Raw genomic sequence first — 22,104 nt, 5'->3', positions numbered from 1 at the left:
AAAGAAAAGAAAAAAAAAAAGAAGAGTTTCATATACAGGTTTAAGCCGCGTTAGCCAGCCAGCTTAACTTCAAGGTAGCATTAGCTTTCTAATTTACATGTTTTAATGATAAATATTCAAATGGCAGGACATGAAGAATGTGTCAAGATCAACCATAATAATGCTTTATGTGCTTCATTAATATTGCACTGTATATTTTAATGATTTATTTTATATATTATTCATTTTATTTAACGTTTTACCTGTACCGTTTCACTTTGGAATCGAGAAAACTCTAGAATCGACTCAGAATCGACTCCATGAACACAAGATAAACCGTGGTCACGTGATTGGTGCGTTGACTCGCATTAACCAATCATCGTTCGTTTTCTCTCTCCGTTGTTGACTTGCGTAACAACATGGTGGCTTTTACTCACAAGCGTCAGGTTGCGACAATGGAAACACTTTATTATTCTTTAGATCGGTGATGTTTGAGTTATTACAATTTCAAGGAGTATGTCACAGATGTTTGACAGACTAGAAAAAGGCTTGAATAGCAATAACTTTGGTTAGCAATCAGGAATCTTTGAGAGGAAGATTAGTCAGTTAGCTAGTTCTTAATCATAACAGGGCTGTAGCTTGTAAACATAAATGCTGATCCCGCATGTAGAGATCTGTGAAAATGCTGAGCTTTCTTACAGCCAGACAAACAGGTGTGGACGATCCTGTGCGTTTGAGACGAGCAGAATCAACACGAAGGTATGAGGAATCTGATTAACCCAAACTGGTATTATTGTCAGCTTACATAACTAGTGCTGAGCAGTTCCACATTGTGCTGAGCTGACATTACTGTGATGATGCTAATCTAAGCCATGTTGTGTTTGCAGGGTGCTGAGTTTGGAGCTGAATCATGACAGAGATGTGGAAAGAATTCATGGGAATGGAGTGAACTGTATTGATATTGAAGTGATTGAAGGCAGATAGTAAGTCATGTTTTCTTATTTAAAAGAGACTTGTATGTTCATACAGATTGCAGGTTGATCCAAAAACCACTCATTTGAACAGTCAGGGCTGACAGCCGCCACCCTGTGCCATCACTGTGGCCACAAAATCCCTAGAAAGCACAGAAATTTGCAGTGCACAAGTGATACAAGGAGCAGAACTGGGAAATACAGAAATAATTTGATTGTAACCTATGACAATAACCAAGGCCTTGTTGTACATAGGTTGGATATTGTTCATACCTTCATGCTGGTGCTTAATGTATTGTGTAAATATCTTTTTCCCCTGAAAGAACCCTTAAAATAAGCATGTAAATGCTTTCAGTATGCCATTTGAATGATGAAAATGCCAATATGACATTTGCATCCTAGAACTAAGCAATCTGAACATATCTGTTGTCCCAAACAAAGCTCTTGATGATATTAAAGCCATATACATACACTGCAATAATGAATAAATATGGCATTATATCATGATACACAGTCCTATGGTGTATTAGTGTCCCATTCTCAGTGTATTCCTGCTTTGCACCCTGTGTCTGAGGGATAAACTCCTTATCCACTGTAACCCTGAACAGGATAAAGTGGTTCCTGAACATGAACCAGTGAATAATGATGTACAGATCTTCATGTATATTATTTGCTTGAGCTACATGTAATATATTTGTTTTGTTTTGCAGTATGTTATCAGGGGGTTCAGATGGCGTAATTGTGATCTACGACCTGGAAAACAGCAGCAAGAAGTCACATTACACTTGTAAAGCAATTTGCACTGTAGGCAGGTAAGTCTTATGACTGTCTTATGACTCACTGACCACTAGGTGGCAGTGTCCTTCTAAATCACACAGTTTCATGAAGGCTACAGTCAACCTGAATAAATTGAAGTTAACAAATAACAGGAAAAATCTGCAAAACATGTTCAGTCATGGGCTAAAGGCCAGCTCCTAGATTAGTGTGAAATATTTTAATAAGAAGATCTTTAATTGCATCATTAATGTTCTAAATGTTTCTATTCAGGTCGAATCGTCATGTGCACAAGTTCAGCGTGGAGACGGTTCAGTGGTATCCTTATGACACTGGCATATTTGTATCCAGCTCATTTGACAAAAGCATGAAAGTTTGGGACACAGAAACACTCAAGGTGTGTTTTCTCTTTTTATGTCTGACGGTCTGTCATCTGAAACAGCTTTTCAGGCGAAATATTCTGCCTTATTGATATGACGTACAGTACTGTGCAAAAGTGTTAGGCACATGCAAAGAAATGCTGTAGAGCAAGATGCCTTCAAAAATAATGAAATTAAATGTTTCTACATTTAAAAAAATACTATAAAGAGCAGTAAACAGTAATAAATAAATCAAAGTCAATATTTGGTGTGACAGTCCTTCGCTTTTTAAAAAAATAGTAGTCTCAGGTACAATGTGTGCAGTTTTATAAGGAAATGAGCTGTAAGTGTTACTGAGCATCTTGCAGAAGCAGCCACAGTTCTTCTGGAGACTTTGACTGTCACACTTGCTTCTTATTTTTGCAGCAAAACCCAGCAGCCTTCATTATGTTTTTTTTGTCTGAAAAGTGGTCTCATGTAATCTGCTGCTTTCTTTACTGACATACAAACATTTTTCTATAACATTTAATTTTGTGCTGGAAAACTAATGTTTGGAAATCTTAAATGTTTTTGTACTGAATCAATAATGTAGAAGTCATGAAATAAAAATCTATAACAAAGTTTGTACTAAAAAAATATGGTGCCTATGACTTTTGCACAGAACTGTATATCACTGCCATATAAACTATGTCACTTATCAAATGTTGCTTATCAAAAGCTTGTGCATAAAGAAGCTAGTAGGGTTTGGTTTGCATTAAAACTGACAAAAAAACAAAAAACAGAGACATATTCACGCCTTTGTTTTTTTTTTTTTCCCTGACGCTCTTGTTTCCAAAACTAGTATCATTTATCCTAATTTTTTTTTGAAAAGCCTATAGTAGGGATGCATTAATCAAATACAGATTATTACTATCGTACGGGTGTTTTCAAACTCGGTGTTTGCGTTGTGACTGATAAACAGTGAATGTAAATAATCTTATCCCAAAGTGCTGTTGAATTGTGAATACTGATGGGTCTAAAGGTGTTCGGTTTCAGCAGTGCCGGTTTCAATTCAAATCACAGGTTTATGTCATTGACCGTCATTCTGTGCTATATGAGATTTCGATTTTGATAGCTGCACATGCTGTTATTGGAAAGTAACCACACTTTTGGGCTGCATTGCACAACCATGTCATTACTATTATCGGCATGCCCTGTAATGTTTTATTCCTGGATAAAACATTTTATTCCTAGCTTGAAGTTAAATCACAGCATCATCGGAGTGGTGTGTCAGCTGTGTTACTGTGAGCTCAGATCAGTTTTGGGGATCAGATGATAATCAGAGCTCTGATAGAAGTATTGGAGTATCACTAATGTGGTTGTGTTTCCTAAAGCAAGATATTACAGCTTGTATTTTATGTTTTTTTTTTTTTTTTAGCCAGCTGATGTGTTCCAGTTTGATGGGAATGTCTACTGCCACCACATGTCTCCTATTGCCAGGAAACATAGTCTCATAGCAGGTGTGTTAATTCAGTAGTTTACTAGCCACCTTCTGTGTCTGAAAGATGAACAGCTAAATGTTGAGGAACTCACGATCAGGCGTCCCTCCTAAAGCTGATAAACAAGTCAGAAACTCCAGCATACCTGTCACTCATTCTATCACTGTTTGGATCTCAGTGTCTTTTTATCTCTACATCTCTCTACACTCTTCTCACAACTGCCACATTGTGCACTCACTCGCAACCACACATTTCTCACCTTTTCACCCTTCATACTTTCTGTAATGTAGAAATCGTGAGAACTATGAACACAAAGAAAATTCCCTGTGCTCAAACTTATATTTAACATTAATCATCTGCACATATTTCTGGTAGCTCCTCAGTAAACAGGTTTAGTCGAGGAATTAAATACATCTTCTTGTTCTTGTGGGTGGATTGTTGCAAGGTTAAAGTTGCAAATGCAGAATGTATAGTCTATTTCATAAATATTGGCACCCTTTTAAGAATGGATTGGATACAATAAACGTTGCACATGATGATGACTAGCATCTATCTTTTATATTTTTCATATTTATATTTTTCTTTTTCTATTTTTCTGTCAGTCTGTTCTGTCTCTGTCTCTTCACATCATACTGTGTAAGGTTGTGTGTGTGACCAGTAAAATTTGATTTGAACTGTTGACTGAAACAGTTGGAGGAACTATTTACTATTTTTATATTAATTTAACATTAATTTACTAATGGTTCTTTCAAATGTATGGCTAAATATTCTCTTACCTTGATATTTAAAATAAATGCAAATGAATTGTCATCTTTGAAACCTTTCTTATTAAGGTGAAGGTGCCAGTAATTTTGAAACCAATGTTTTACAGAAAAAAAACAGTGTCTTTATGCTCTTTATACTTTATATATTATATATACTACTTTATATATTCTTTATTGCTTACTTTCATGAAAAGGTTCCAGTAATTGTGGAATTAAATGTTTCTTTACTTATGCTTATCTGTTTTAAATATTTTAATATTTCAATATTTTAATTAAATGTCAGTTTAGTATGCTTATACTGTTATGATTTAACTCCGGAGTATAAGATCGAACAGAGTCACCATAATGAACTTTTTTTAAAAATTGTGCATGAGCACAGGGAGTCCATCAATATAGGATGTGACTATAACTTTACCAGTCCCTGATTTGGATTTTCAAGCATTTTTCAGCCTTCTTTCTATTAGTATTGCTTTGTTTAAAAAGTCTCCATTGTGCTTTGTGTCTCAGTTGGTACCAAAGACCCGAAAGTTCAGCTGTGTGATATGAAGTCTGGTTCTCGCATCCACTTCCTGCAGGGTGAGTACTGCACTCTGTGACCCTGACCAGCTTAGAGCAGTTACTGAAGATTAGTAAATACATGAAGACAATTTCTCAACGACAGGAATGTGTCATGAGGGCCAACAAAATATTTTTTAAAAGGCCACATTATCTAATCACATTATCACATTATCTAATTAATCTAATGTTTCAAATTATCTGTAATTATATAGCTACATATTAACAAGGAAAAACAAGAAATATTATATTATATTATATTTTATTATATTATATTATATTTCAGCATGTTCTCCACATGTCCATGTTCTTTTCTTCTGGGTTCTCTGGTTTCCTCCTACCTTCCAAAAACATGCTGGCTTGGTGGCTTGGCTACTCTAAATTGCCCCTAGGTGTGAATATGTGTGTGAAAGTGTGTGTGCATGGTGCACTGCGTTCAACATCCCATCCAGGATATATTCCCGGGATAGGCTCCGTATCCACTGCAACCTTGACCAGGATAAAACGCTTAATGAAGAGGAATGAAATGAATGAATATATTATATTATTATAATTCATATTATAATTGATATTAATTTAATATCCAACAATGTTATATTAATATACTGCTGATACAAGTGATCCAGAGTAGTAATATCCAGAGAGTAATACTGTTGTCATTTGCCAATTCCTAATGGAAGAGTTAATTGTCTCAAAGATTAAACAATCAGGGAACAGAGCTTACTTTCAACCATCTACAGTTTTCTCTTTCAGAAAAATATAATGATTATTCATTTTTGTCTAGCACACAAGGGATGAATTAATTGCTGGACTGAATTTTTCAAAAGAAGCAGTCACCAAGCACCATGTTGTAAAAGGATGAAGAAACACATACTGTAGATCTGTGCTTGAGTTGAAGATTTGAGTTGTGTTTGAGTTGAAGATTTATATGTGCTCAGGTCACAGAGGAGAGATTCTCTCTGTCCGATGGTCCCCGCGCTACGAGCACATACTGGCCACTGCTAGGTAAAGTCACTTACGCAAACTGTCACTCAAAACACACACGTCTGATTTCTGTAAGACCCTGTTGCTGGTCGTATGCATAGACAGAGCTCTTAGCATGAGAACCAACAGTCACTAGCACAAATAAAAAAATCTCAGTATCCATTCATATTATTAGTGATTAATGTCAAAATTTGTACTATTATGCCTTTCTATAGATATGAAATATCTTTACAAATTTGTGATTGTGGCTAAAAGGTCAATTGAAGCTTTATTGATGCTAAACTCTGACTTTAGGGCACCTCGAGAGTGTGTGGTGCTTAAGGAGCTCACCTGCTTTCTAGCTAATAAGAAAAGCTAATTAGTCCTTTGGGATCATGGCAACATCTCACTTGCTTGAAAAACAGTTTAGCAATTAATCTGTGTCACTGTGGGACTGAAGGAGCTTCTGGTTTAGCTTTTACATAATAAAAAAAGGGGGGGGGGGGGGGGGTGGCGCAAATTGTTATATCACATTCATATCATGTTCTGGATATTGATAATAAAATCATTTGAAATAATTGATTCGTGTTGAATATTGTTTGTGTGGTCTCAGCACTGATGGCAGGGTGTGTATGTGGGACGTGCGGCGAGCAGCTGGAAGCCTCTTTACTTTAGATCAGTTCAATGGGGACAAGTCTAAAGCGTCGACTGAAGCAGGTAGGTTCAGCCAGTACATCTTTAGTTCACTGTATATCCTGTGCTATGTGTTATGATTAGCATAGTTAAAGGTGCAAGAATTAAGATTTTTCGAGGCTATAATTTTTGCCGACATTAAGCGGTTACTGAAGATGAAGATGAGGAGTGATGGTATGGCTATAGGTTTGTCACAAGGACCGTGACATTAATCCTAGGATCATATGCATGTACTATGACGTCTATGCAGTAATGTGAATAAAAATTTCATTGTGGAGTTTTATTCCTTCTGATGATAACCCTAATGAAATAAAAGCAGATGATGAGTCCTTCTCTTAAGTATTCTCTTAAGTGTTATCTTGCTATGATAAAAGAAAGGCAATGTAATATGAATATGAATAAAACAGATCATATACTGTACAATGTCCTGGCCTTAAAACTGTTCTCTCCTCAGTGAACACAGCCCATAATGGACGCGTGAACGGCTTGTGCTTCACTGATGATGGCCTTTACCTTCTGACCACAGGCACGGACGACCGCATGCGCTTGTGGAACAGTGCCACAGGCCACAACACACTGGTAAGGAGCAAAACTGTAGGCAAAAGAATGCTTTCTTGAAAGAACCATTCTACTCAGAACCTCAGGCAGAATTTTTATTTCATTTAGACTGGCATATTTCAGAGTTCACACAAGGAAGTAAGGTGTCGCACCTTCATTCCTCACGCACAAGGCATCTAAGGCATCAAAGAGTTTGTCATTCTGACATAGCATATATTTTCTGTGACAGAAATAGATGAAGGATCACATTCAGCATTGTATCCTGACTATGAAACATTAAGTATATATACAGTAACATCAAGGTTTAGTCTAGTCAGGAATGGACAGTATTACTGATACATGTGCTTAAAATCTATATTTAAATCTTAGTGTTGTGTAGTTCATTGTGTAAATAGTAGGATATCATTTGTATACTGACACTCATGCAATTCTGGAAGATTTTAGAATAGACACTTGCACACCAGAGCTGATTTTTTTTTTTTTTTTACAGCACTGAAGGTTTATTAAGGGCTGCACCTTCACAGCCTGGTTTACAAATGATTTATTTATTTATTTTTTTCAATTTTAGATCAGATTAACCGATAAAAGGTGAATTGTGTTGCTCAAACTGTCATGTAGCAATGATCTTTGTGCTGTGATGCTTTTGGGAAACTCAACCTCATTCATGAACAGTTTGTAAACACCTTAAGACTAATTTAGCAAAGTGTGCGTAAAACCAGTTCTACGTGCACCAGCATGCGCTAGAAGATTGGTGTATGCACAGCTGTACAAAATGTGTGTACACACAGCTGGACACAATGGACTTTAATAAATCCCACACATTCTATATTGCTCTGCTCGTGCATGGCCACAAACGTTTACATAAAGAAACGCCCCTAAATTGCAATATGTGGCAAACGCCTTCTCTTGAAGAGGCTGATTTTACGACTGTATATGAGCAATCTATTGCCCCAATTACATTTAGAAAACCTGAGACGATGTGAAAATCCCTCATTACTGATTTGTATTTGGAAATGCAATACATTGCAGTGGGAGTGATATGAATTCACATAAGATGTGTCATTACTCGGGGCATAGTTGTTGAGAAATGCCAGACCTTGAAATGTGCCTGTGGCTAGAAGCATAGAAAGCAGTAGAAAGAACAAACAGGGTGAATTGCTCATAGAGATCAAATAAAATGGCATGGGGCAAACAAAATCGACTTATGAGGGAGAAAATGGAGACATAGATGTATGCTCACCGACTCTTTCTATCGACCGTGTTGAAAAAAATCATTACTTTTACTGGATACATGTGAAACTGATTTCACATAATCACCCATGTCCTTCATTACTGTCACACACTGAACCTAGTAAAATGGACACTAGTATTCATTGCTACAGCGTTTGCATGACTTTTGTTATTCCCATACAAGCAGCAAATCTTTTTTATCTGCAGCTGTAACTCGAGAAACCCCAAGCATTCTTCTATTTTTTTTTTCCCAGGTAAACTATGGGAAGGTGGTTAATGAGAGCCGGAAAGGTGTGAAGTTCACTGTGTCGAGAGGCTGCAGCCCGGAGTTTGTGTTCGTGCCATGTGGCAGCTCGGTTGCAGTGTACGGCCTTTACACAGGAGAGCTAGTGACGACATTAAGGGGGCATTACAATAACGTAGACTGCTGTGAGTTCCACCCAGACTATCAGGTAATGTGAGCTACTGTCAGGCATGAAGGACCTTTTGTGTGCTGATTAAGACACATGAGAAATGTGGTGTGCTGCAAGTAGTGGATTGATCTCACATTCACCGCCCTTGTTCGGTCTATTGAATGCCAAGCCATTGAGTTTAACTGCACCTCTTAGACCAGTGTCCCTCTTTTCCCATGGAATCCAGACTGATCTAGGAACAGTTACAGTCACAGGCTGTCTCCAGGCATTACAACTAAATTCAGACCAGGAAGAGAAGAGAATAAAATGTTTGTAAATTGTTTCATTAATCCTCCATGCCTGTTGTGTCCTCAGGAGCTCTACAGTGGTGGAAAGGACTGTAACATCTTGGCATGGGTTCCTGTGCTGCGTCAACCTGATGTTGAGGATGAGGGGAAAAAGGTAGGGTGGCTTACAGAGGAAAGGCCAAACCCATTTTTTCGGCAAGGGATTCCTTAGGGCTTCTCAAATGTTTTCACCCAGCTCTACCTGTTCTGCTTAAACTGGAATGGTTACATACTGTTTAACTTTTGTACATAACGAATGTAATGCTCAACTAATGCAAAACCTTCACAGGGTGGAGCCCAAGCTGCAGTTAATCCTGCTTTTGAAGACGCCTGGAGCAGTGATGAAGATTGATTGATCCAATAACAGTTTAATTACAGTAAAACTCATACAGCATTACAAGGTGAACGTGCCTCAGAGGTCTTCTTACATTATCAAGTCAACAGTTTTGAACTGCAGTGCCAACTTCCACATACCAGCTTAAAAGACAAATTCCAGACCTCTGCACTCTAACACACTATGGGTTTAACTTGAATATAACAAACCTGGATTTAGAGGTGTGCATGGGACTGTTTTTTAAATCCTGTTCCCACCCACTTCTGAAGGAACTCTGACTAATCCCGGCAGCTTCCACAGAAAGTTTGACGAATCCTGCCAGCTCTTGCAAAAATTTTCATCAATCTTGCCCACTTCCATAGAACATCTGACCAATCCTGCCCACTCCTACAGAAGGTTTGAAAACTCCCACCTATTCCCACATAAAGTTTGACTAAACCCACCCACTCCTGCAGACAACTTTTACTACTCTCTCCCGGCTCCTACAGAATGTTTGACTATTCCTGCCCATTCTCACAGAAACTTTTGATTAAACCCACTTGCTCCCACTAAACATTTGATTAATCCCACTTCAGACCGAGTTCCCACAGGATATCAGTCTCCATTCAGAAGTCTACCTGGATTTAATACTCGCTACTTAGGAAGCAAGTAGACAAGTCATAGATACGTAGGGATCAGATGTATTAACCTTGATCTGGAGCTAAACAACCTGCTTGGCAGTCAGTTTCTCAGAGCAAGTTTGGCCAGCTCTCCTTTACGTGAATATTCCAGCAGAGGTTTTCAGCAAGTGTGATCAAAAAGTTTATCTTCACCTACTGCCTTCATTTGCATGGTGTGGCCTGATACAACAAACTACTGGAACTGTTCTATGAGAAGCCTTTGACCTACATGTGGACTGCACGTTTCATCATTTAAATTCAACTTAAAGACTTAAAATGTTTTCTATTTATTTTATGTACATACATTTCTATTTTAATTGCCAGTAAATGGAATTATTTGTAACAGTAGTGAAGAAAAATGATTGATGCAGGTGTAATGTTCTTTTTTTAGTCTGTATGCCTTACTAGTGCTTACTGAATGCTAACAGTGATCAAACTGTCACTGTTCTAAGTGACAAGTTTATGATAAGTTTCTTGGTAAATGTCTTTTGTGTTTTAGCTATAGACAGTTCTATGCAAGTCTCAAGTTTGTCACGGGAAAAATAAAGTTGTGAGCACTGGAAAAATTTTTTTTATATTTTATATTGTTCAATTAAATCTTCTGTCTTTAATCCATCAAATAGGAGGAGTGCTTTCACACAAAACGGAACATTTCACCCAGTTATAGGGTACTGATTTAAGGGAGCGATACAAGAAAAAACGTCCATCCATGCGTGCTGTGTGTGTGTGTGTGTGTGTGCCCTGTGATGGGCACACTTCCAGCCCAGTGTTCATAAGATAGTCTCCAGATCCAAGTAGTTACTAAAGATGAAGTCATTAGACTGATCACTTTAACTGAATGGGTTTATTCCATATTTCAATAACTGAAAAACAAGCTGCCTATAAATATTTGGACCTAATGTGCTCTGATGGTGGAAAGATAAAGAATAGGAAGCTTCATGGCTTTAATAAATAGACCAAATTTTACATAATGTTTATGAAATTAGTCTATTTTACAGTTAAATTATTTTACAGGGTCCCTGGCTACAAAAAAGTTAGAGAACCCCTGGTCTACATGATAAACAGTTGGTTTAAAAAAAAAAAAAAAAAAAAAAAAAAAAAAAAAGATTTTGCAGCTTATTTGTGAAGTGCTGCTAGTTCCAAATTCTAGATGCTAAGCTATGATTGGTCAGTCTCTGTTTAAGGGCGGGGTTTGGCGACGGAAAGGCGAGTCACAGCGCTGATGTTGTGCTTTCGTCACTGAGTGAAGAGTGAGGAGAGAGAGAGAGAGAGAGAGGTATACAGGAGCCAGTCAACCTGAGAAGAGTGGAACAGGTGCGTGTCACAGCAAATACTGCTATTAAATTCTACTAATTCATTGCGTTAGCGTATGTAGTGTCTTGTATTGTATTTCCTACAGCAGAAAAGCGTTGTTCATGTCTTCCCTTGCTTGCCCTGTAATGGTGGTGCTGTTTATTTCAGAGTAGTTTGGAGGTTTAGTTTGTGCTGCTGTATCATTTCTGCTGCTGCGGCTTCTCATGATGCTGCTGTAGCTAGTCAGGTAGAGGCGCTTCTCTTGTCAAATTGCCTTTTAATTATTATTTTTTAAATAAAACTGAGTTTTTTTGATAATTCAATGACTTTGGTAACATTTCTGAAGTGGTCCCGGATGTAACAGGTTAGAAAGGTGGTGTTAAAACCTGTGTAACTGAAGGTGTGCCTACTGTAAGGCTACTTCCTTTACCTGTTTGGCTCATGGGACATTACACGACTTGTCTCAACTTGTAGCTGGGTATAGATTTCACTCTAATTATTACTACTACAGTATCCAGACAAGCATGTTCCAGTCTGAGCTTTATCTGAGCACTACATGGCCATGAAGAACATGTTGAGTGAGTATTAAGTGCACTCTGATTTCCTTTCTCCTGTAGGTATCAGGTGTGAAGCATAATAAAAGAAGTTGCTTTGAGTACACTTTGAGTTTAGTCAAGAATTCTTTGAACAATTAACAGTTCTAGCTTTTATTTATTAATTTACTTATTATTAAGGAACATCCTTTTTTTCTTATAGTATTCTAGAAATTTCCATCTCCCAGAGGTACAGATTTATTTTATCAGCACCCTCCATTTTGTGTAGACATTATGCTCATTATATAAATGTGTACAGTTTGTTTTTGGCTATTTTTTTTAGCCAAAGAGCTTGTTATTTTTGAACTTTGCCCCGACAGGACATATTAGGTCCAAATTAACACACATACCTTTAAAGAAAAAGATATAAAATACAATAATCTAAAATAAATGTAAATAACAATGATAATAATGTTATGTCTGTCGTTTTATGAATGTTGCAGTGTTGAATTTATTCTCTGTTCAGTCGTCCTGTCCCACTACCAGAAGTGTGCTGGGACGGTCCATTGCGCAAGAGGAAGATCGCAGCGCATCTCAGTTCTCGCAAAGATGTGTTCTGTGTTTTCCTGTTTTTCTGGGTTCATTCTTCCAAAGTAGTCCAGCAAGACCGGTCTTCACAAGAACGCACGTCCGTTCTTTGCGTTCTTAGAATTGAGAAACAGCTATTATTTATAAGCCTACTTGTTTTTGAGTTATTGAGGTTTGGATTATTCTATGGAAGATATTAGTTGAATCAGGTGTATTAGATCAAGGAAGACAACAAAATGTACAATTCTGGGTGAGACAGGATTAGGGTTGAAGGAGTCTATGGAGTGCCAATATTTAATAATTAATAGCTCACTGTACTTCAAGGGAAGTTGTTTTAATTGGTTGGAAGTTATGATTCATTTTTCTGGATTATTTTTCTGATATCACATATCTTGATCTGATACTGACATGCTGATGATAATGCAAACCTCTTTTGCAACATTATCCATCATGTTTAATCTGTCAGTCAATGTTCCTTGTCTACAATACATGACTGAATCATATCAAATCAAATCCAATTTGATTCGATGCATTTAAGGCTAGTATCTTCCCTAACATACAGAACCCCTGTACCAGATTGGTTTAGCCCTAGCTGAAAGGAATTTACATTGAGCCGATTCACGAAATACTATATTTTCTAGAGTAGAGATTAAGATCAGGGTACAGATTTGCTGCTACTGATATTTTTTAAATCTTTCAGTTTGCATTTGTAGGTGCCTAAACAAAATGCTATACTTTCAGCAGTTTTTCAGTACTGATTCAAAATTCTTATGTGATGGCTGCAGCAATCTGTTGACCTTTTCGTATTTCCGTTGGCATTTGTTCTGCATCCATAAATACTCCTCAAATATCCCCTGTAGTTTAGCTCTGCCAGCTACTGCAAGTGAGCTGGTACCAGACCTGAGTAGTCCAGTCCTCATTCCAAGAAGCCATGAATGGAGTAGGATAGCCCTGATGTCCAGAATCATGTGACTACTGCGGGGGACTTTGTGGATGTGTGAGCTTCTTTGACACACAAATGTACAAATCTTCTAAATAATCAGAGAGATTAAGTGATTAGGTGTGAATAGTGTCTCTTTTGTTTGTTCTTCACTTAACCTGGAAAAGCCAAGTAATCAAATATTTATGCATTTACATATTGGATCAGAGTAATAATATATGTAATATATGCGGTACATCCATTAAGGAAATATATGTAGGTTAACATTGGCTACTGAGGACCGTTTATGTGCTGTCCTGAGCAGTGCAAGCTTATCGCAAACTGACTGCTCATTGTGTCCCAACACTTGGCCCCTTGTTCAAGGAGTTCGCTAGGGAAAATGGACAATAGCAGGATCACATTGTTTAGTTGAAACAATGCAGCTTTTTACTCCCATCGCCCTTGCTGTGCGATATCACAACTGACCACCAGAACCTGCCGATTGTTATTATAAGATTAAAATTTGCCTATTGTTAAACATATTTACAGAACTCATATCACGCTGTTTGCATGATTTGTTTTTTTTATGGCTTTCATCTGAAACAGGAATTGTGATGAAGGAATCGTAACGCTGGATACATTACACAATGCATAACATTGGAAATATAACGCAGGAAATATAGTGCAGGAAATATAATGCTGGAATGGTGACGCAGGAAATGTAACGCAGGAATTGTAACGCAGGAAACATAAAACAGGAATTGTAATGCAGGAATCATGACCTCAGAATCGTACTGTAGGAATCGTAACTCATGAATTGTGATGCAGGAATCGTGACAGGAAATGTAATGCAAGAAATGTAATGCAGGCGACATAACTCAGGAATCTTAATGCAGAAATAGTAACGCAGCAATCACAATGCAGGAATCATAACACATGGATTGTAATGCAGGAATCATAGTGCTGGAATTGTCATGCAGGAATCGTAACACAAATTTAATGTAGAAACATGCAAAAATCAGAAGACATTTATCAGCACAAAAACGTCTTTGCATCTTGCACATGGACATTTTTGGAAAAACAGGAATTTTGAGATTAAAAAAAAACCTTTTTATCTCTAAATTGATACTGATAATGATACTGATAAATTGTACACATGATCAGGGACATGAGCTAACACAGTAAAAACGTTCAGTTTTCATCTTTGGCTGTCTTTGAGTCACAGTACTTTTCAAAAAAAGTATGAAATGTGTTCACGGGTTTTGCTTTCGTCTGTCAACACTAAAAATGAACAAAGTGCATTACCACAACAAACGACTATTTGTTGAATGAATGCAAAGTTTCCTAGTGAATGTAACATGCACTGCATAAACTGACTGATTTATTTAACGCTATCTCATACTCAGTGTGTGTGTGTGTGTGTGTGTGTGTGTGTGTGTGTGTGTGTGTGTGTGTGTGTGTGTGTGTGGACTCTTATTAACCATTTCTCATGCTCTCTAAGGCAGAGATGGCATTTAATCAGCTAACCTCCACCGCTGTGCAGCTATATGACGAGTGGATCAAGGATGCAGGTAAAATGACCAACAAAACTGTTTTAGCTGCAAACAAATAATAAGATAAAATATACTGTATATTTGCCATATAAATGATATTCTGCTATTTATGTAACAGTACAAATTATAGAAGCTTTGTCATATTAAACACTTATTGAGCCACACATTACAAAAACTGTTCACAATTAATTATTTCTTGTTATTTTGTCAGTTACATTTTTTGGAATTTTGTTATGAGTAAATTCTCTGGTTATGTGGAAATGTTCAGAGCACACTAACCAGCTGCGACTATGTACAAAAGTTTGAGTAATACAGATATAGGCAAATGCTAATATTAATAGCCCACTGGGCAAGTAAACACTCTACAGTGCTGCTCAGTCCCATGCTTTGGTAGCCCAGAAACCCAACTAAATGAAACGCTAATATCACAGACACAGAATCTGCTTGTCCCAATCGCTTGAGCTAATGATTTGTCCACCCTTGGTGCTGTATTGCGATCTAATTATATTTGTATGATGTAGACCCCAGGACTGAAGACTGGCTGCTCATGTCCTCTCCGCTGCCTCAGACCATCATCATTTGTGCCTATATCTATTTTGTGATGTCACTGGGGCCCAGGCTGATGGAAAACAGGAAACCATTCGATCTGAAGAAGGTCCTCGTGATCTACAACTTCAGCGTAGTGGCTCTGTCTCTCTATATGTGTTATGAGGTCAGTGGTCTGCAGGTCATATACAAATTTCAGCAAAAATGCTGATGGTTTTCCACTGAGCTAGGAGTTATGTCAAACATGACACTCTTGTTCCATTCTTGAGGCTTAGCTCGCAAATACAACTTTTTCCACTTACATGATAAAATAATTATCTGAATGGAGAACTATTAAAATAAAGAATTAAGAAGTTGATGGGGTTACCAATACCATTTCAGATTGCACAGTAAGACATGTAAAGGCTGACCTTAATAGCTGACAGACATCATTAGTAAACATGTTGCTCTAGATTCCATTCCATTTTAACATCACCCTTAGCAACAGTTTATGCAAATCAGGTTTGACTGATTTCACACCTAAAAATAACACATGTTAAAGGTGTTATTGCACACCACACCTAGTGTTGTACTTTTTTGTGGAAGCATTTGTGCGCTGAAGGTTAAGATTTTTATCACATGGTTTCTGTTTTTGTTGCATTTCGGTAAAACTACATGCTTCCGGGTGAAGTAAAAGAAAAGGGTGTTCCCAAAATATCTATTTTTCTCTCGCTTAATTCACTGAACTGCATTTAGACGATTCTCATAGGCATCAATACAAAATTATTTTCCATTACAATTTTCTTAATTTATGATCATTGGGTATATTATTAAAGGCATGCAATAGATCTTGAACTGTGCACTAATTTGCATACTACAAAAAAGAATTCATTTAATTCAGAATGATTTTTGTTTTATTCTGATGTCACCCAATGCATGGACTTTCTCATAATATCAAAATATTGTTATTTCATGGAATTATTCAAAAATCGAAACTACTCGATATTAAGAAAAAAATTTAATTTGGTCTTTCCTCCGTCAAATGCTGAACAAATGACTGAGAAAATGTTTTACCAACATAACATCAGTAACCAACAGAATCTCAGGTTCGGTTTTCAACATGAAACATCGTCATCTAAGGAGATTTGTGTATATATACGGGCTACATAACATTATGTTTGCTGAAATGAGCTTTACAAGGATGTGTAATTTAATACAGAAATTTAAAAATGCTTGCTGAACTTCTTAAAGAAAAATTGTGTAGTTATGTGTACACAAGTTGGAAAAAGTATAAGTATTAGAGTGCTTTAACATAGGCAGGGTTTCGTTTATTTGAATAAAATCCTGGTGTGTTTTCCCCCTAAGTGTGGTTCAGCAGGTGAGAGGTGAACTCTAGGTTTTATCGTAATGAGAAAGTGATGCCACCCTGAATTGACCCAGCTGGAGAAAGTGATCCAAACGTGCCATGTGTTTTGGCCTGCCAAATTTTTTTTTTTTTTTTTTGTAGCTGTGAGCTGATGAAATGGCCTGTGAGGTGCAAGGACTGAGCTGTAGCACCTCAGAGACGCCATGTGTTCTGGACTGATGACCAAAAATAGAAAATAACTGCTGGATGTTTTCAGGTCATTATCTGTATAATTATCTGATCATTGAGCGCCGGCTCTGTGTTTTATGTGCTGGGGTGATTTTTGTGATTCCTACGCACATTTGGCAAAGATTTGTTTGCATTTTTTTCATCGCTGTATTTAAAACCAATGAACGAAAGGGTTTTACGAGTACCTTTTCAGTCATACACGCCCCTCCACCACTTTTTTTTGCTTTGTGGTTTGTTTAATTGTGTGCAGTGCGAAACCAAACCAAATACAAACAAACCAAAAGTATCACTTTCACTGGACACAGCAAACAGAGTAATGGTGTGAAAGCTTATTTATTTATTTAACATATTATGGAAGTATGAAAGTTAAAGATGGGAGATATCAAAAATCTGAAAATTGACAGCTGAAAGCAAAATCACCTGTGGTGTTTTTTTTTTTCTAAACAGACAAACATAGGTAGATGGAAGAGTGGAAGCAGGAGAAATCTTTGTGCTGTATCTAATGTGTGTGTCTGGTGTGTGTGTGTGTGTGTGTGTGTGTGTAGTTTGTGATGTCTGGCTGGGGCACAGGCTACTCGTTTGGCTGTGATCTGGTGGATTACTCCCACTCGCCACAGGCTATGAGGGTACGTACACCTGCCACAGAGGAACTGAAAGACACTTTATTATTTATTAAAGTTATTATTTATTAACTTTATTATTATTATTACTTCCCATGGATCATTAGTGTGAACTGAAAGTGAAAACATTCAATTGGGTGTGTGCAGTTTGCTATGATGGTTATCTGTTCAATGGTTTCATCTAAAACTAGACTAACATCTCTTCTTAAGCATGTGTATCTTAAGCACTTGAATCTGCTGGATAAATTCATGTCATTACAAATACCTAACACTGCTGTCTTTGCTCACTAGATGGCACACACATGCTGGCTGTACTACTTTTCCAAATTTATTGAAATGCTGGACACAGTAAGTAAGCCACAAAATGTACACTGATATTCCAGAGTGGCACATTCAGTGGAGTAATGTTGCTGCAGCCCGTCTGCTTCCTTTAGTAATGGATTAATCATGTCCTTCTTGGCCAGGTGTTCTTTGTGCTGAGGAAAAAGAATAACCAGATCAGTTTCCTGCATGTCTTCCATCACTCCATAATGCCATTCACATGGTGGTTCGGTGTCAAGTTTGCTCCAGGTACACTCTCTTCTTCTGTATTACTGAACATGAACCTGAGGATTTACACTGCTGTGCTTTTGTCAGTCTATACAATCTGCAGCCCTATTTTCTCCTTAAAGAAGGGCAGTCACTATGCGTATTATGCCACCATTTTTGTGTTTTTGTAACGTAATGACGCCTCTTTCTCCTATTACAGAAATAGACTATTTCTGTACTAACTAATTCTGTAATAGGTGAAAGTGCTGTGTCACTGAGTTAAAAAACACCCTCAAAAGTCAGCATGACTTGCATTGTGTATTATCTACTTTAAATCATAGTTGTGCCACCCTTACGTCTTGTTTGACAGTGTTGCTGAGCAATGAGAGAACTTATCCTACCTTAGTAGCTTTTGCCCTTACATACAGTTAAATCTGTGAGCGTAGACAAATTCTCCGTCGGTTTCCTTGTTCCTCTTTGGTGTGTCTGTAAGATCAAGCTCACGTCTGCTTACAGTGAGTGTAAATATCAGCTTGATTTGCAGTTAAGCAATCAAAATACATGTCATTATCATCAGTAACTACGAGCTAACATTGATAATCACATTTGCGCACGCAGAAACCTTGAACTAATTTAGAGGTAATGGGATTTAGTGTCAATATGTAATAGGTAAACATGAATCGGAGGCACAGACGTGGATCTTTATCAGCTTGGAGGCGCATTTACATACAAGAGGCACTATAAAGCTCTGCTCTGGATGTGGAATTTAGGAAAGACGAAACTCAGGCCAGGGCTGCTCAAAGACACTTTAATGGCATTGCACATTTTTTAGGTTATAATTATAAGTTCAGTTCAACACTAAAACATTTCAAATGCAGTTTCATTCATTTTTGGTCATCTACTGTTTTGCATGCTTTTCAGATTTATTTCTTTCAGCATTTTGTTAAGAGGAAATAAGGATTTGTATATTTGTTCAAGATAAATCCGATCTATTCCAGGTTTAAAATGAATAAAAACCCAGCCATAAATATAGTTCACATAACTACCTGCTGTTGTGATTAGAAAACTTATTATTATGCCCTTAAACGGCTTTCTAGAAGATAGAGCACACTTCCATAACTGTCTTTATTGCAGCAACCTTCACTTGACTGAGATTTATTTCCCCGCTCTCCGTTTACTTTCTTTAGCTCTTCTACAGATCTTTATAGCCTTATGAATATTGGCTCACTGTCTCAACACCTCCATAAATTAGGGTGTGTTTCATGTAAATTAGATGTATATGAGAGTAAATTGTGGCATTTTGTATGCATATGACATGTAAATCAGGGAGTCAGCAGGAAGCTGATTCATCATACGCACTCCAATCACCACTCGTTTTGACGTCTAACAGCACTTTCATGAAACGGACACAGATTTGTTCATGCGTCATTCCGTATGCTCAAATCCACTCCGGTATCTACTTCACATTGATGAGTGTTTCTGTAAATAGTACTGACACAGAACTCCACAAAAAAAAAAGATTTCAAGGGCCATGTAATAGATTTGGCACCTGGAAGTTTAAACTAGAAATTATTCCCGGAAATTTTTGGTTTAAATTTGTTTTGAACACATGGAAATCTTGTTCAAGACATGTGGTGATCTGCTTCTTATGCTTTGTAAAGTCTTCAACACCACAAGTCACCATATTAACACAGAAAAAAGACTGGTCTTAGTTTCACAGAAACTTAATCAGAGAAAAGGTGTGAAATAATGTTACACTGGACTTCACTGGGTTGTGAAAAATGACATATATTATTGTGTGTATAAATATATTTTTCCAGCCATGTATGCATGGTTATATAGTAAAAAAAAAAAATCATAAAAAAATAGAGGTGGGCATAAATAAATAATAACATAAAAATAACCATATAAAAAACAAAAATATATAAAACAAAAATAAACATTTGTTTAGTGCTCTATACAGTTTTGCTCGGGAACCAAGAAAGCAAAATCGTCCATGTTCTCTGGGTGGGAGGGATTGCATAGTCCGTCTCACCTGTCAATCAGAGCAACAGCCAATCACGGGCAAAAATTTGTTCCATGTTATTTTTAAGGAATTGATTATTATGAACCATTGTATTTAAGAAGCCGTAATCCTGCCTTGCTCAGAAACCTAATCTTGTCGTCCAGGTGGCCTGGGAACGTTCCACGCCCTTCTGAACTGTATAGTCCATGTCATAATGTACACGTACTACGGATTGTCAGCACTGGGACCTGCTTACGAGAAGTTTCTCTGGTGGAAGAAGCACCTGACGTCTATACAGCTAGTAAGTGTTGCGTTTAAAACACTGGTTGATGGTTAATGTGTTGATGTATTAAAAACGAGGAAACACTTTCGCTCTTAAATTCTCTAAAACCTGATTTCACTGTGTGTACAGACGCAGTTTGTGATCGTCACCACTCACATTGGTCAGTACTTCTTCATGAAGGATTGCCCCTATCAGTACCCCATCTTCATTTACATCATCGGCCTCTACGGCTTGGTCTTTCTCCTCCTATTCCTCAACTTCTGGTATCATGCATATACCAAGGGCAAGAGGCTTCCCAAAGTTCTCCGGAGTGCAGACAAGGTCCAGAACAACAACAGCATCCCCCACAGCAAACAGGATTAACCACATTTAGGGACTAAATGTGAAAATGACAATCTGACTCGCGTGGACTACTTGAGCGCTGCTGTTTACTGGCCTACTGTACTTTTTATATTAGGAATATTTATATTTGTAAGAAATAATGTATGGCACACTACACGTCTAAAATTGGTTTTAAAAAAAAGTCAGAAGAATATAACTTCAGATTTACCTGAGAGGAATAATTAAGTTAAATCTCTACCCCATTATTGTATTGCTGTTTCCTGTCAAGTATCACTAATACTGAGCACTTTGTGAACTCTCGCGTCAGAGAGTTTCGCGTTAGAAAGTCTCGCGTCATCTGAACACACATCAGAAAACACATCGGTTGAATTTTCCTGCCAAAACTGTGGATTCCTGAAGCCTCAGCTTTTGACTGGCAAATCTCACCTTTCCTTATTTCCTTTTTAGAATAAACATTTTGATACTTTGTGTAGTTACTTATATATTGGATACAAAGCCAAATTATCCCAGCTCTAGAGTCCCAGCTTTGCATTTAGCTATTCATCTTAAAACATATTGTTCCATAACTGTTAGGAATGAGCAAATAGGAAAGGTCAGTAGTTACAAGAGTGAGAAATTTAAGTCTGGACCCGTCAGCAGGTCCTGGGAGTTAAAGGGGTTAAATTACTAATTCATAATACATTTCCCTAGCCAGGCATTAAAGAACCCCCCCAGTGCCTTAACTATTTTATCTCCTACATTCCCTGGCTTTTCTCTGAGCTCTGGAAAACATGCTGATATACACAGTCTGTTTTGCCTTTAAAAATCTACAATATTTTTGCACTTAACTTCAGTCTTAGAGAAGTACAGGACAATATGAATGTCCCTGAAGGAGCCAGTGCACTTATCTGGACCGCTGAGTGAGTACTGATCTTGGATCGGATCCTGTCTGACCACTTGATATGTGGATAGGAAGGCGGAAGACTTATCCAGGACCAGAACTCTTATTCTGAGAAGTGTAATACATGCAAATAGGCGTTCAGATAAAACTGCACCATTGGTGATTTGGGACAGGACCAACAAGACATCAGCCTGTCTCCTAATACAGATGATGAGGAAGGCAGCATTATGCAGATTAAATGCTCATTTTATTTTAGTACTGTCATGATTGTCCTTGTGTAGGACCTGAGTCCACATTCCGATTTTTATACATGTGAAATCGAATATGTGAACTGTATGTTTTAAAATGTATATTTATAAAGAAATAAATACTTTTCACTGGTAAA

General features: G+C 37.4%; 2 protein-coding genes across 5 annotated transcripts; both read left to right on the top strand.

Moving 5' to 3' along the window:
- Positions 1-368: 368 nt before the first annotated feature.
- On the top strand, positions 369-10,676 carry ercc8 (excision repair cross-complementation group 8). Its single transcript, XM_026927887.3, has 12 exons — positions 369-738; positions 867-962; positions 1,661-1,762; positions 1,998-2,121; positions 3,501-3,582; positions 4,833-4,901; positions 5,819-5,885; positions 6,457-6,560; positions 6,991-7,115; positions 8,579-8,776; positions 9,092-9,178; positions 9,353-10,676. The coding sequence occupies exons 1-12, from the start codon at positions 662-664 to the stop codon at positions 9,413-9,415; spliced, it is 1,194 nt and encodes a 397-aa protein (XP_026783688.2). The 5' UTR covers positions 369-661; the 3' UTR covers positions 9,416-10,676.
- Positions 10,677-11,230: 554 nt separating this feature from the next.
- On the top strand, positions 11,231-22,104 carry elovl7a (ELOVL fatty acid elongase 7a). 4 transcript variants are annotated; one of them, XM_026928301.3, is made up of 8 exons: positions 11,231-11,370; positions 14,895-14,960; positions 15,464-15,654; positions 17,607-17,687; positions 17,973-18,029; positions 18,146-18,251; positions 20,379-20,515; positions 20,627-22,104. In XM_026928301.3, the coding sequence occupies exons 2-8, from the start codon at positions 14,897-14,899 to the stop codon at positions 20,858-20,860; spliced, it is 870 nt and encodes a 289-aa protein (XP_026784102.1). In that variant the 5' UTR covers positions 11,231-11,370; positions 14,895-14,896; the 3' UTR covers positions 20,861-22,104. The 4 variants fall into 4 exon arrangements, with proteins under 4 accessions (XP_026784102.1, XP_026784103.1, XP_053092253.1 ...); XM_026928302.3 differs by having other exon boundaries at positions 11,261-11,370; positions 14,891-14,960; XM_053236278.1 differs by lacking the exon at positions 11,231-11,370 and adding an exon at positions 11,377-11,927.

This window comes from Pangasianodon hypophthalmus, chromosome 8 (assembly GCF_027358585.1).
Source record: "Pangasianodon hypophthalmus isolate fPanHyp1 chromosome 8, fPanHyp1.pri, whole genome shotgun sequence".
Taxonomy (NCBI): Eukaryota; Metazoa; Chordata; class Actinopteri; order Siluriformes; family Pangasiidae; genus Pangasianodon; species Pangasianodon hypophthalmus.
The sequence above is the reverse complement of the archived record's forward strand: the minus strand, read 5'-3'. Positions and strand labels throughout refer to the sequence as shown.

What these genes read in the sequence shown, in the direction of transcription:
- elovl7a (XM_053236278.1), top strand. Translation starts at nt 11,906, where the DNA reads ATGGCCATGAAGAACATGTTGA. An exon ending in CGAGTGGATCAAGGATGCAG is followed by an intron (nt 14,961 to 15,463) that starts GTAAAATGACCA and finishes TGTATGATGTAG; the next exon opens with ACCCCAGGACTGAAGACTGG. An exon ending in CGGTGTCAAGTTTGCTCCAG is followed by an intron (nt 18,252 to 20,378) that starts GTACACTCTCTT and finishes CTTGTCGTCCAG; the next exon opens with GTGGCCTGGGAACGTTCCAC.
- ercc8 (XM_026927887.3), top strand. Translation starts at nt 662, where the DNA reads ATGCTGAGCTTTCTTACAGCCAGACAAACAGGTGTGGACGATCCTGTG. An exon ending in GAAGTGATTGAAGGCAGATA is followed by an intron (nt 963 to 1,660) that starts GTAAGTCATGTT and finishes TTTGTTTTGCAG; the next exon opens with TATGTTATCAGGGGGTTCAG. An exon ending in TAAAGCGTCGACTGAAGCAG is followed by an intron (nt 6,561 to 6,990) that starts GTAGGTTCAGCC and finishes TTCTCTCCTCAG; the next exon opens with TGAACACAGCCCATAATGGA.